Genomic DNA, 14,873 nt, shown 5'->3' with positions numbered 1-14,873 from the left:
TTTAAAATAAGTACTCCAGTAAAAAATTAGAACAATTAACAGGGGTAATAGATTAGGTAGTAGTGCCAACACATGGGAACTCAACCTGAAACCCGCAGTTAGATGGTACTGAGAAGGGCAGGAGGAACACATTGATGAGTGTCATTAGTGCAATTATTTGGATAACAAGGGAAAGAAAAGACCAAGTGGCTACTACCTCGCTTGCTATTTTGGTTGCATATTTGACATGTAATAAAGCTGGTGTAACCTCCAGGCCAGTCAGGTTTCTGCCTTTAATGGACTCTTCATAATCTTTCCTATATTCTTTCTAATATAAGTAGGAAGGAAAGACATGTTAAAAAAAAAGAATCTTTGTTATATTTTCTCTCTCAGCCCTAGGAAGAAAAAAAATTACAACATTTTATTTCTATGTATGGCCTCTTAACTGGATTGTGGTTCTGCCAATGATCAGAGATTTTAAGCATATCTGATTGTTCTGGAAATATTGTGCCTATGGCTAATGGCTCCAGGGAAATTCAGGGTGTGGGAAACTTTGATGGGTCCCTTGCTCACATGAGGTTGTAACTGGGCCTGGCCCTCTGCCAGAGTAGAAGGATGGATGAACTATCAACTCTGAATTCACTGTCTCTCTTAAAACTGTCCTACATTTTTAAGGTGACAAAAGATTTTATTTCAGAATTTGAAGTAAGTGACTCAAGGAGGATAAGTAGGAAAAGGCCACTGCAAACTTGGCCTTTATCATAATCATGACCTATTTTCTGAATCACTGAATAGATGAGTGGGTAACTGGCACAGAGAAACTGTGGTTTTTGCTACAGTTGAAACTCCACCCGTGTCCACCTCATCTCCTCTTCCACCCCTGGACAAGGGTATCTAACCGAGAGGACCGAAAACAGATGTTTAACTCCACTTTTATGATTTAAAAAAAAAATTAGTGGATTTTAAATTTACAGAAAAATTGTAAGAAAATACAAGGAATTCCATAGATTCTTTATTTAGCTCCACCAATTGTCTGATAACTATTTTAAACTCCATGAGCTAGCATTCTATACACAAGAAAACTCTACAAACTGTTAATTTTTAAAAAATTATCTTTATAGTTGGAGGAGAGGCAAACAAATTCCAAATAGGACTTTTCCCAATGAAACAGATTTAAGATTCAAAATAAAATTCCATTCTTCTCATGGTTAACAACAACAACAACAAAAAGTGACAAAGATTTTTAAAAATATCTACACTTAAAATTTCAGAATAGGAAATACGGGACCTTGACTTTTTATTTTTTGGGGGCCTTGGTATACATCTTGATCACAGATCCCCTTTAGACATGGCACATCCTACTTAGTAGTCCAAAACCAATGGTGTATCTGTGTGGAGGGAACTTGCCATTCATCAAAGAAAATATCAAATTAAATTCAGTATGATTTGTTTCAGTATTAGGAACAGTTTTCTACTTTTACAAAAGTAGTCATTGAAATAAAATATATATGGTAAATATCTACTAGTTAGAGTATTAAAAAAGAAAACTATAGACTTTCTGTAATGAAAAATATTTTAGTGATCATTTATTAAGAAATTCTCCCATCTACCACTTTGGGGTAACAGGAGGCTGGACAGAGCTTGTGTTCTTTAGCTTATCTATACCTTTGTTTATAGTGTGGTTTTGTACAACTTACCCCACTCTGCATCTGCTGAGATTCTTTGGCAGTGATGTATGTTGGTGTCTCAAAGTCCAACATGGGCTTTCCTCGCTCTTTTTCATATTTTTCTTTGTATTTTACCTAGTGATTAAGAGCCTTGTTAGATCTCGATGTTGCTCAGTTCCTAAACAGAGACCAGTTCAAAGACAGTACTTTCTGATTGATACATTATGTCTAATTCAGTCATTTCATTGCCTCTCAAAACAAGTTTCCTGTTGTGTTCAGAGGCAGTATCTTTTTATTGTTACCTGGGTGTAGAAGGGATATCATAGCAGTTTGAAAGGCATAGTCAAGATTCAGATTCAATTCAAGGTGACAAAAATATCACCGAGAAGAATCAGCTGAGAGAAATGTTGATGGAGAAAATTGCCCACAAATAAGTTTGGCCAAGATTCAGTGTGTAGATGTGAACACCTTAACAGCATTAGTAACTATTTCTGATAAAGTCTCCAGTTTCTTAAGAACTTTATTGGAGACCTGGGGTCTTGATTGAATTAGTCAATGCAACCTTACTTACAAGTAAACAACTCTCTCTGGTCATAACTGGTCATATATTTAATACAGCCAATATATATAGAACTGAGAACCTGGGCATGGTGGCACAGGCCTGCAATCCTAGGGACTTGGGAGACTGAGGCAGGGGAATTGCAAGTTTGAAGCCAGCCTGGGCAATTTAGCAAAACCCTGTTCCAAAATAAAAATACAAAGGTCTGGAGATGTAGCTTAGTGGAAAAGTGCCCCTGGGTTCAATCACCAGTGTCAAAAAAAAAAAAAAAAAAAAAGAATATTAGTTTGCAGGGCTGGGATTGTGGTTCAGCGGTAGAGCGCTTGCCTAGCATGGGTGGGACCCGGGTTCGATCCTCAGCACCACATAAAAATAAAGGCATTGTGTTGTGTCCATCTACACCAAAAAAATAAATATTGAAAAAAATACATAAATTAACTTATACTATGTATATAAAAACTAGTTTGCATGTTGAATGAATTATTAATAAGCTTAACATTATCAAAAGAATTGTAAGGCTGTTTTTTTAATATTTATTTTTTAGTTGTAGTTGGACACAATACCTTCACTTTATTGATTATTATGTGGTGCTGAGAATCAACCCAGGACCTTGCCTGTGCTAGGGGGATGCTCTATTGCTGAGCCACAACCCCAGCCCCTCATAAGGCTATTTTACAAGTTAAATTTCCTCATCCTTATAACACGTTATTAGGAATGGGGGAGCCACATAAATATTCATATTTCATAGAGAAGTTGAAAGACAGAGGCAAAAGCCCTTGTTCACACAACACCTTAATGGCATTGCTCAATCTCAGCTCTGGGTTATAACAAGACATTAGATAGTGGTCTAGGGGCATATGCTACTTTACACAGGACTTGAGGACATAGTTCTCTGATTAAAATCCAAGGGGGACCTAAATAGTAATGAATTTATTATATAGAGGTCATGGGATAACAAGTTCTTTCCTCTGAAATCTTCAGTTATTTTATAAATTTAGCAATCTCTTAAAAATCCAGACATTCCTTCAAGGTAGAATGATCATGTCACTTCCCTGATTAAAATCCTCCCAAGACTCCCTACCATCCATTAATGTATCCTAACCTGGGAACAGACATACGGGTTGCTGTGAGGGGTTGTCACCCTTGCAACACAATCATTGTTCTCCCAGCTCTGAAAGTAGTCTGAATAACACATACCACGTACATATTTCTCTACTATATGCAATTGCTATTATAATTTTAACAAAAATGTATTTCAAACTATTACTAAATTCAAAGATTCTTTATCTTTGTACATTTATTTTCAAACAATGGCAATTAAAAGCATCACTCCCATCCTGAGGGGAATTCAGGAAGTTTTTGACATTGAGACAAAGGCCCAGCAGGTGAGAAGCCAGTCTTGATTGACTTACTATACTCTGTAACTCTGTGGCCTCCTTTAGGTGAAGCTGCTCCAGGTTATCAGGGATTGTGTGGTAGTGGCCTTTACTCTTCTCGTAGTTCTTCTTGTACTGGTACTGAGAGGGAGGGGACAAAAAGGCACCTCAGTGGAAAAGCTGCTTAGTTTCCTAATTTTCCTCTTTCGCTTAGACATTTGCACAGCAGCATTGTCAAGACCAAGCTAAAATTTGCAGACATTAAATGGAGAAGAGGGGTAAAAAAATATTTTAAAAGATAGAAGACCCCAGTTTATTATTGTCATTTATTACCAGATGTAAACACTACTTCAGCTTCTTCAAAGTAGGTGTTATAAGTTCAAAGTTCAAAATGAAAGAACTATTTCATATGATAGTTCTATGTCCTTGGAAAGGAGAAAAGGGAATGGTTAATTGGGGAGAAAAGAAGATTGAAATATTCTAAAAACAGAAGCACTTTTACATCCTGAGAGGTGTTATAGTCAGTGGAGAATTGATAGGTTAATGCAATTTGGGAGAATACACTCAAATAGAAGATCAGCTTTGCAATAAATGCAATATATCAGTAGCAGAGATGGAGATACATGTGAGCTCAGAGAAGGACTGGAGTTGCAGATGGGTGAAATAAGTTATTTCTGGAACAAATGGTTGAACTTACAGAACTAGCAAGTTGACTTGTATTTAGAACATGATTCATTATCAGAGATTCCTTCATGTCAGTCACAGGTTTGTGAAGTTTCTTCAGGTCAGCCTTATACTTAACCTACATATTAAGGGAGAGAAAAAGGAAATTATAGAAAATGGAAAATGGCACTCATGGAAATCCCAGTAAAATATCCCATTATGAAACAAATGTTAGAGGTGTTATGAAAAACCATACCATGTTCACAGTAGTCAAAAGGTACAAACAACCCAAGTGATCAACAGATCAAGGGCAAAAAAAGTGATGTGTACACACAATGGAATATTATTCAGCCATAAAATGGGATGAAGTTCTGATACATGCTACAATATGGACGAACCTTGAAAATGTTATACTAAAATAGGCCAGACATAAAAAGACATATTATATGATTCCATTTATTTAAAAATTATAAATTAAGCAAATATGTAGAGATAGAGAGTAGAGGTTTCCAAGAGCTAAGTAGAAGAGGGGTTGCTTAATAGAGACTTTTTGTTTGGAGTGATGAAAGGGTTTTGGAAGTAGTGGGTGGTAGTTGAACAACATTGTAAATGTAATTTATGCTCCTGAATTATATATTGAAATATAATTAAAAGGGCAAATATTATGTTACATATTTACCACAATTAATGCTAAGTGAAATAAGCCAATCCCCCCAAAACAAAGGCTGAATGTTCCCTCTGATATATGGATGCTAACACACAATAAGAGGTGGGAGTGGGGGAATAGAAGTTCATTGGATTAAGCAAAGTGAAATGAAGAGGGGGGGATGGGAATAAGAAGGACAGTAGAATGAATTGGACATAACTTTCCTATGTTCACATATGAATACACAACCAGTGAAACTCTACATCATGTACAACCACAAGAATGGGGTGTTAATTAGAGTAAGTTATACTCCATGTATGTAAAATACATCAAAATACACTCTACTGTCATGTATATCTAAAAAGAACAAATTTTAAAAATTAAACAAAAATTTTAAAAATCAAACAAACAAACAAAAAACCCCATACCTCACTTGCGAGATTATTGGCATCTTTCATGACTTTGTAGAGCTGGCTGTCTTTTGGATTATATTTTGGAGTCTTGCCCTTCTCTTTGTCGAAATTTTCTCGGTATTTAACCTAACGGCAAATGCAAACATCCAAATTATTCCTGAACATCAACAAATTTGGGAACTAAAGAATAGTGGAAACATAAATGCCAAAGAATATTCATATTATACATAAAGAGATCATATAACTTATCATCCAATTTGAGACCTTTTTAAGAGAAAAAGAAGGCACTGTTAATAATTATTAATCTTGTTGGGGCAACAATGAAGCAAGTACAAGATCCAGTGATTTAATATTGGCCTTGCTCATTTTTATATTATCTAGAGGTATGAAAAATATGAAAGGACTTCAGGCTAATTTCAGAGAAGCAATCTAATGTACTTATTTTGGAGTGGTGCGGCTCTCCTAACTAAGGCAAAACAAAAAAACTCTTTAGGCCTACTGTAAGGACTTGGAAGAGGGGTTGTAAATGAGCAGGAAGGTCGAGAAGTAAAAAAAAAAAATCTATTAAGTTAAAGAACTTATTTTAAAATAGTACTTTGACTATATCATTTTAAATTTTTTAGACTTGGCCAAAGATGGCATAACTTCTGAGTAAAAAAAAAGAACAGATTCTGAGTGTTAATGGCTTCAATTATTATTTCAGGTTTGAAGTAAGGAAAAAGTAAGATACTTTAGCATAAGGAGAAAACATTAAATGTACTTTTAGGATACACAAAAGGATATGCAGAGGATTAAATATCCTCAATTTTAAAGATCAGTACAACGCCTACACTGATAGTTGCTCAACAAATATTTGCACAGAAGGAAGAGACAGTCATTATGCCTACATAAAATACGTAAAGATGATTTACTTATCAGGAGAATTTAACTGAATAACTGACAGAAACTCTTCCTTATTGAAAAACAGATGGGTACCTTAGTCCATAATATAGGAGGATTAAGTTCAGAAGTAGAATGCCATCAGTTACATACTCTAGGAAGATTCAAAATGAATTATTTCTAGATATGAGCCAACTGAAAGGGCAATATTTGACTCTTGGGAAACCTAGAGTTGCTGTTACTGGTGAGATGAATGTCTCATTCAATAGGAAGTCAGCATACCAGGATCCAGTCACCAGGATATTTCACTGTGGGCTTTTAAAACCCGTATCTTTCATGCTCCATCACTGTACTTCCATTCTCTACAACTTGATGTATCCAGCAAAACAGACACAAAGAGAAACCACTCAAATGCTAAAAACAGGGATAAAAAGCATCCACAGTGCTGAGACTCATTCACTTTGAACACATCCATAATAAGAATGCAGAGAAAAATCAAGCACACACAACAGTACAGGGGAAGGCAGGCACACTCAGAGGGGAAGCAGAAACCCCACGTCACAGCAAAACAAAATGTGAAGAATACTACAGTGGTTCTTCTCTGAAAGAAATTCACTCTTAAAATGAAGAAATAGAATAATCTGTAAAGGAAAGCCAGAGGTGGGGAGCTGGTGTCTAGACCAAAAGACAACTTCTCCTCAGGGATATAGGAACCCAGAACATAAGAGATATTCCTCCAAAGCAGCAAAACACCAAAGAGAAAGTAAAACAGATGCAAAAGAGCTAGACTGAGGTATAAGAGCAGCAGAGGACTGTCTGGGGGGAGAAGAAAAGCTGATGCTTCTAGAAATATGCTAAAAGTCCTCTTTCTTTTATGAAACAACTTGTTTTGAAGACATTTATTTTGAAGAGCAGCAGTTCTATTGGTTTTACTTTAGTTTATTTAATTAATTTCAACTTAATTTTCCAACTTTTTAATAAAAAAAAAAAGTTGATGCCTCTCCTCTCCAACAAGAGAGCTGCAAGCAAATACAGCGTAGCATAACTGCTAACATGAATCTGCAGCACTTTGAACCTTCCGTTTTGACTGGGTCTTCTTAAGAATTACTACCTCTTGAAAGATTAGGACACACATCAGATTCAGGAGTTTAGTATTTGTAGAATGGGGTTGGACTAGATGATAAGCATGGTAATACTGCATACATGTGGCATTATGGAACAGTAAAGCCTTCTAGAATGTTAACCATGGAAGCCTGGGAGGTAACTACACCATGCCACAGACCAACAAGTAGCACCACCAGTGTTCTGTCATCCCTCAGGCTCAGATACTGGGCCTATTATGGATGTGGTACAGGAAGGTGATTATGAATTAATTTCCTTTCCAAAGCTTAATTGTATTTAATAGTCTAACATCCAATTATTCAGCTCTTTTTCAGGGAATTATGTATTAGTATTTGTAAAGATGGAAGAACAGGCCTAAATTATTAAATTGCTTACTGTGAAGACTGTAAAGCACGAAGAAGCTGTGAATGAAAACATTTTAAGTAGTTCATTCTGTTGATTCATAGTATATCTAAACTGAGAGTCTCTACTGAGTACCAGCCTTAAATACCTGAAATATTAGCAAGGGTAATTAACTTCAGAAGAAGAGGAAGTTTTCTGTTTGTTTTAATTTTTGTGGTGCTGGGGATCAAACCCTGGCCATCACGCATGCTAGGCCAGTGCTCAGTGACTGAGCTAATTTCCATTCCTTGAGGTTTCCTTTGTGTGGTTGGAGATGAGATCCTCAATTTGTTTTTATTTCATCTTTTAATTTGATAAAGGACAAGCAACCTAAAGTTGCTGAGAGGAGACCATTTCCACATCTGCTCTTTCTGTTCCAGGGGATAAGTTTCATGCAGGAAAAGAGGGGTGTGTGCAAAAGTATATCCTTCAACAAATTTCCACAGCATTCTACACGTTCCAACATGAAATCAACAGAGAAAAGTAGAACTTGGTCAGTCCTCTGACAGAGACCAAGAAAAGAAGACAAGAAAAAGAGAAAGACAGAGATATTGGCTTGCTGATGTCAATCTTACATCACTGATGAGTACATTAATTTTCTTAAGATGCCTCATCATAGGGGTGTCAAAAGATGCAGCGCCGTGCCCGGGCCCTCTCTTTTGGTCTTTGAGGTATTCCGCCTAGAGTATGTAGTGAGATAGTAAAGTCAGAATGGGGAGGTCCCTTTGGGTCAGGGGCCACACCATGAAGCTGTCAAAACCAGATGCAAACCTTTTTCATAGGAAGTGAACACAGAAAGATGAGCTCATAAAAGGATCTGATTGTTCCCCCCCCCCCCCTCCACTTATTATTTTTTTGTACAGGGGATTGAACCCAGGGGCACTTAACCATTGAGCCATATCCTCAGCCATTTTTTCTTTTTCGAAACAAGGTCTCACTAAGTTGCTGAGACTGGCTTTGAACTTGAGATCCTCCTGCCTCAGCCTCCCAAGTTGCTGGGATTATAGTTGTATACCAGCTGGGTCCCATTCTTTTTAACATAGGATTCCCTTAGGATTAGAAATATGAGCCTCTTAACCTTCAAAAACTGAAGTTTTCAAAATTTCAACATCAAAGTTGTTTTGAATTTGATAAGGGTATGACTGGAAATTTAAAAACATTTAAACATTTTTATATTGTTATTATATTTCATTAATCTTAACAATTCTGTTTTATTAGTAATTTTAAATTTTATCTCAGATACAATTCCATTAATTTGTAATAAAAATATTTCATAGGATTTTTAAGTATAGCTATAGAAAATCATATTTGCTTGTTATCAGTCATCTGAACATTTTATCTTTTCATAATTCCAACTTGTTTGTCACTTGCAGTAATACTTTATAGCTTTCTAGAGAGTCAGATCCCATGTTTGGTATTGCTGAAAGTCAGCACATACAACCACCAAATGTATCCCAAACCTATTTCTTCAATCAAATATTTGAAGAGAATGGACCATGAAAAAGAGGGAATTGGTATCTCCAAATTGGAGGGAAAATAAGATTGTTAAGCTCAAGTACTGTGACCAAAATTTCTTCTCTGCAAGGTCATGGGGTCTCTGAGCTTAAGTCCGAAAATCTGTAATAACTTGGGGGTGCTCTAGGTAATTGGTTTCACAAGGGAGATTAGGCAATGTGGCAATCAGCTTTGGGTGACACATTTCTGAGTCCCATCTTCTCAATAACATGAAATCTGCTAGAAAGCAGCATCTTCTTGAACACCCTATGCGTACATACCTTGATGAACACTCATCACACCAAATTGTAATTATTTATCCACTTACAAGTAGTCTGAGGACATTTGCTCATCCCTAGTTCTTAGTCCAGGCATTCAATGATTATATGGTTAAGGAAAGAAAAAAGTTTCCTTCATCTGGTTAGGTGTTAGAAGTTAGAATGTCACGGCTCTTGCACATTAACAAATCTCTCCCAGGTGACTGAAGTATGAATCAGACCCTTAGAAAATAACTCTCACTGCCTGGGGTGATGTGCCCTTTGTCACATGATGGTCATTAAGTACACAGACACCTACCTAGGTGTGCACATCCGTACATGGAGGAGTGGAGAGTGAGAAAGGCCTAAGCTGGTTAGAGGAAAATGAGATAAGGTCCTCAGCATTCTTGCCATGATGTGACTTTTCAAAGCTCTGCAGTGTGATTAAAGAACCAAAATCTATTTTGGTTGTTAATATTGCACTTTCATTCTGGAAATCACTTCGTTCTGCAAGGTTTCTAAAATCTCTTCACACTAGAGTCGCCACTTCACCATCTACCTTACCTGGCTGCTCAGCTTGGCTGCCTTCTTAGCCATCTCAATGTCTGGGCGACCCAGCATGCTTAACCCATGGCTGCCTTCTTTGCGGTGCTTGGCTCTGTATTCCACCTGAATCGAAGAGAGCCAAAATAGGCAAAGCATTCTTGCTGATGAGTGCCTTTTACTACTTGTTGGCAGTAGCCACAGGACCAGGGACATTTTAACTACACCCTTACCTCACTGGCCTGTTTGGCTGCCTGCGTGGCCTTCTTGATGTCTGGCCTATCAGCCACTGTGGTATAATGCAGGTTCTCTTTGGCATCTTTTTTGTAAGCAACCTTTATTTAGGGAAGTAAATATTTACTCACTTGAGATACGTTGTCTTCCCAAAAGTCCCCATTAAGCATGAACAACCTTTTTATTTAAAACCAAACAAATTCCCATCACCTTATTTATTTATTTATTTATTTATTTTGACTACTAGGTATGAAAGTTCTGGTGAGCACATGCTGGAACAAGAGCATGCACCAGTTTGGGGTCCACTGCCTCAAGTGGGCCCTGAGGATGTCAGGAGGGGAAACATACGTCACTCTGCTTCTTGGCCACTTCCATGGCATGTTTCACCTCGGGAGGTTCCTGCATGATGGAGTAATTGGATTTTCCCTTCTCCTTGACAAACTTCTTTTTGTAATTTGTCTAAACAGAGTGAGACATTACTCATGTTAGTGGAGGAAGCTGGGAGCAGAATTGTTTTATGTGAGGAACTCTCAAAACTCTCCAAGAAAATCCATGGCTCCCCATTTTGGCATTCTGGCCCATATTCTGGTTCTTCCCTGTCATTTCTGACCTGGAACCCAACAATGGAACCATCTAGCAATCTTTGGAGAACTGAATAAAGTAGATTAAACCTTTTTTCCCATTGTTTCTACCTTTTATAAATATAAAACGATACAAAGCTCATAATTCCATGATTATACATTATAAGGATACAGTGGCCAGAGATTTACCTCTTAAGAAATGTGTCAAGTTTAAAAATAGGAGAGGCCACTCTTAATTGACAATGTTTTCTTCCACTATTAACATTAATATTAGTTACATCTTATATTCTAGATAATGTGGCAAAACCCACATCTGCCATAATTATCATAATTGGAAAACCAATAAATACTGGATCATTTTAAAACTAGAGTTGAGGATTCACACAGGTGTTGATGGTAAGAGTTAAGCTACATAAAGGAGAGCACTTGTATGCAAAAGGGTATCAGAAAGTCTTTCACCGGTTCCTCAGGTGAAGTGGCATTGCTGCTTCTAAGAGTCCTGTGGCTAGCCACTTACGTCACTGACATGCTTGGTCACTTTCTTGACATGAACTGTGTCCAGGGTCTCTGGCAGTGTAGTATATGAGCCCTGGGCCAAGTGCTTCTTGACATGGTCCTTGTACTTGTTCTGGGGGAATCCAGAAAGATGGTGTTAAGGTATCTGCCCGGGACCTTAGCCCATGATGGAAGCAGAGCATATTGCTGTTGGAGGATTACCTCGGACACCAGATGGCTGACAGTCTTTGCCAGGAGGATCTGAGGAGTGTCAGGCACAGCATGGCAGGTTCCTCTTTCCTTGACATGTTTCTCTTTGTATTTCAACTATGGGAGTGAAAAAATATTTTTCTTAAGCTTCTCTGAATAACTTGTATATTTTTATTAAACCCCCAAATCTTATAGCTGGGGAATGGCATCAGTGACAAACTAGGAACACTAAACCCTAGTTTATAAAAGATTTGACACTTGGAAATCCTGAGAAATATTCAAAAGGGTGTTTTCCTTATTGCTTGCAAGTTGAGGGTCTCAGGATGGATCTTCAACCAACAAACATTAGTTGAGAGCATTCTCTTCTCAAATACATCTCTCCGCCCTTCCATCAGCCCAGGGAGGCATTGTTATTCCCCCCTTACAAATGAGGATCCTATAGAAAAGAAATGACTGTTTCTACATAGAATCAAGCCAGGTCTTCAGATTCCTAATTTGTGTAGTGTGAACTGCCTCATGGTACAGTATAAACCAAAACTGTCACCTGGGTTTAATAGCCTTGTCATGGCTGCACCTGACCCAATCACATCACTGGTGTCCACTGAGTGCATGGCTATGTTTTAGGACCACACCTGAATTCCTACAGAACAGATCTCCTCTGCCTCTTCCTGGGTGTCCCTGGAGACGGTGCCACAGAAGATGATCCATGGTGAGGTTAGGCATCATGGAAGGGACTGAATACTTACATCACTTTCTATTATAGAATTCCTGAGGGCCAGCACCATGTCTTTGTCATCAGTGACAGAAAGCTTGCAGCCCTTGAGGAACTCTCGGTCCAGCTTATATTCAAACTGTGACAGAAGAAAGGAAGACGAAGTGGGTCACAGGCACAGATGGAAGCTGAGCATCTGATGAAACCTATGGGGAGCCTTTTTTAGGAGACGATGTGGATGTGTTCACAGAGTGAGGGGAGGGCTGCCTGGCCCCCTTCTGCATGCTGGATTCCTTCCCAATCCAGCAGCCAGGGCCAGGACCAGGACTGTGCTCTCCCATCCCACCTTCCCCCAGACCCTCCCCAGCCTCAGTCAGGAGTCTGTGTCCTTGGTGTCTGGGCCCAGAAGAGCTAGCTCAAAGGCCAGGTGGCTCCTTGAGGCTGCCATTCCCTCCTTACATCACTTTGTTGCAGGGATGACTTGGCGGCCTGAATGAAGTCTGGTCGGTCAGGGGTCCACTTCCAGTAGGCTTTGTTGGCTTCATATTGCTTCTTGTAGTCCAGCTGTTTTTAATACCACAGAAAGAAATCACTCAGTAAGCTGAACTCATAAACATCCAAAGCTCATGTTGACATTGACCTGCCATTGTGATAATATTACCATGTGGGATTTTTTTTTTTTTTCTGGTACCGGGGATTGAACTCAGGGGCACTCCACCATGGAGCCACATCCCCAGCCCTATTTTGTATTATATTTAGAGACAGGGTCTCACTGAGTTGCTTAGCCCCTATCTTTTGCTGAGGCTGGCTTTGAACTTGCAACCCTGCTGTCTCAGGCATGAGCCATTCTGCTAGGCACAATGTGGGATTTTAAGCGGTGATTAGGTCATGAGGGTTCAGCCCTCCTGAATGCTGTTATTATTGGAGTGGGGGTAATTATCTGGGTAATTACCCAGTCTCAGTTTCTGTCATCATAGCAGCAGAAAACAGACTAAGACAGGCCTGGAAGTTCATGGAACTTACGTTGGTGTTGACTTTATAGGCATCTTTGGCTGCTTTGATATGAACCGCATCTGGTTTAATGGTGCAGTTAGATTTATTTCTTTGGTAAACTTCTTTATATTTTAGCTGTGGGAAAAAATGGAGTGACAAGGTTAATTTTTTATGGCATCTTACCAAGCATTTTAAAAACTAAGAAATTCGAACTGTGATTATAGTACACAAAACTTTCTAAGATAGAATATTTTAAAAAGAATATTCTGTGAAGAAAGGATTCAACTATGCAGAGGCACAGCTTTCTATCTGAAATCTTAACACCAACACCAGTGCACATTGAAAGTGGTCATCAGTGTTACCCCAGGATTTACTTCCATGAGCTTGTGCTGAGAGGGCCGATGGACAGCTCTCCATGAATGTTTTCCCTTCCCCAACTCAGAAAATCCTGAGTTCAGAACATCTTGAGAATAGCTATTAGAGAAGATTTCCCCACATCAGCCCACCTTGTTAGAATTTTAGTCTTGCTCCCACAATTCTTGCTGTTGTTGAGTCACGTTGTAATTATTTATCTGTCTACTCTACTAGCTGGACCATCTAAGGGTAAAGGTTCGGGGTCATTCATTATGTCATTCCTAGTGTACAACACAAAGAAACTCAGTAAACATTTGAAGAATGAATGAACTGATGGATGCAGTCATCACCATTGTCATTGCTAGAGTGTGTCTACCACATTTGGGTACCTGGAGGTTGGGAGGAATGGGTGGGGCGCAGGGAAGGCTTGGAGTGTCTGCAGGCCCAATACACAGCTTCTAGCTTCATCCATATTTCATGGCCTCCTAAATTTCATGGTCCTGGGGCCCAATCTAGGCTTTCTCATTAAATTATTGGGGATGGATCCCAGGTTTTAATGTGATTAAAGCCAAAATAAACTGATCTAAAGGAGCCATTATAGGATTTACTAAATGAATCATAAGAATTACAATTTGGGGGGGGCTTTACCACAGACCTAATTTGCTAATCAATATTTTTGAGGAAAAGGCCTATAAATTAATAGTTTAGATCAGGCCCCCAAGATCTTATAATCATGAAGTTTGAGGAAATTAATATAGAAATTCTTCATTTTTCTTCAGTGTTAGGGAATGGGCTGTCCCACATTAAGGGATCTACTTGATAGATGTTTATGAATACCTAATGTTCATGTTTATAGCACCAAAACCTATGTTTTCATATATCTCAGCTTTCTTAACCAGTGCACTGAATGCATTTGTTGTTTCGCACGGTGACTCAGGATCATATTTATTCATCTATTGAATAGATGAGTCTCTGGCTATAGTTAAGACTTTGGGATAGGGATGAGCAATTCCACAACTGCCTTGACTCTTCTTCCTAGTGCCCAGGCACTTATGTAACCATGGAATTCTTTAAAATGTTGAAATATTTTTTCAACCAAAATGACGGTTTTCAACCACAGAATCAAGCCAAATATCTGAAACTCAGGAATACAACTTCTCTTCCAATTCAGAATATTAGGATAACAACAACTAGTTTGTTCCTCTTAGTCAAGATGAAGCTTAGAGTACTAACAGCATTTATGGCACATTGCATATTTTAGAATGGCTTCAACAATATCTCCTGTTCCACATGCTTTTCTGCAATGTGGCTCTGC

The 14,873-nt window shown here is 38.4% G+C and overlaps 1 protein-coding gene across 1 annotated transcript in view; it reads right to left on the bottom strand.

The window, feature by feature from the left end:
* Neb (nebulin) overlaps window positions 1-14,873 on the bottom strand; it is a 200,339-nt gene that overhangs the window by 25,664 nt on the left and 159,802 nt on the right. Inside the window, exons 116-128 of the mRNA XM_071619399.1 lie at window positions 13,235-13,339; window positions 12,671-12,775; window positions 12,246-12,350; window positions 11,512-11,616; window positions 11,312-11,422; window positions 10,562-10,672; window positions 10,213-10,314; window positions 10,001-10,105; window positions 5,319-5,429; window positions 4,279-4,383; window positions 3,618-3,722; window positions 1,677-1,781; window positions 197-307 (exon numbers count right to left, since the gene is read on the bottom strand). Coding sequence (XP_071475500.1) covers window positions 197-307; window positions 1,677-1,781; window positions 3,618-3,722; window positions 4,279-4,383; window positions 5,319-5,429; window positions 10,001-10,105; window positions 10,213-10,314; window positions 10,562-10,672; window positions 11,312-11,422; window positions 11,512-11,616; window positions 12,246-12,350; window positions 12,671-12,775; window positions 13,235-13,339 — 1,386 coding nt within the window. The remainder of the gene's footprint in view (window positions 1-196; window positions 308-1,676; window positions 1,782-3,617; window positions 3,723-4,278; window positions 4,384-5,318; window positions 5,430-10,000; window positions 10,106-10,212; window positions 10,315-10,561; window positions 10,673-11,311; window positions 11,423-11,511; window positions 11,617-12,245; window positions 12,351-12,670; window positions 12,776-13,234; window positions 13,340-14,873) is intronic.

This window comes from Marmota flaviventris, chromosome 11, assembly GCF_047511675.1.
Source record: "Marmota flaviventris isolate mMarFla1 chromosome 11, mMarFla1.hap1, whole genome shotgun sequence".
NCBI lineage: Eukaryota > Metazoa > Chordata > Mammalia > Rodentia > Sciuridae > Marmota > Marmota flaviventris.
This window is presented reverse-complemented; position numbering and strand designations above follow the sequence as displayed.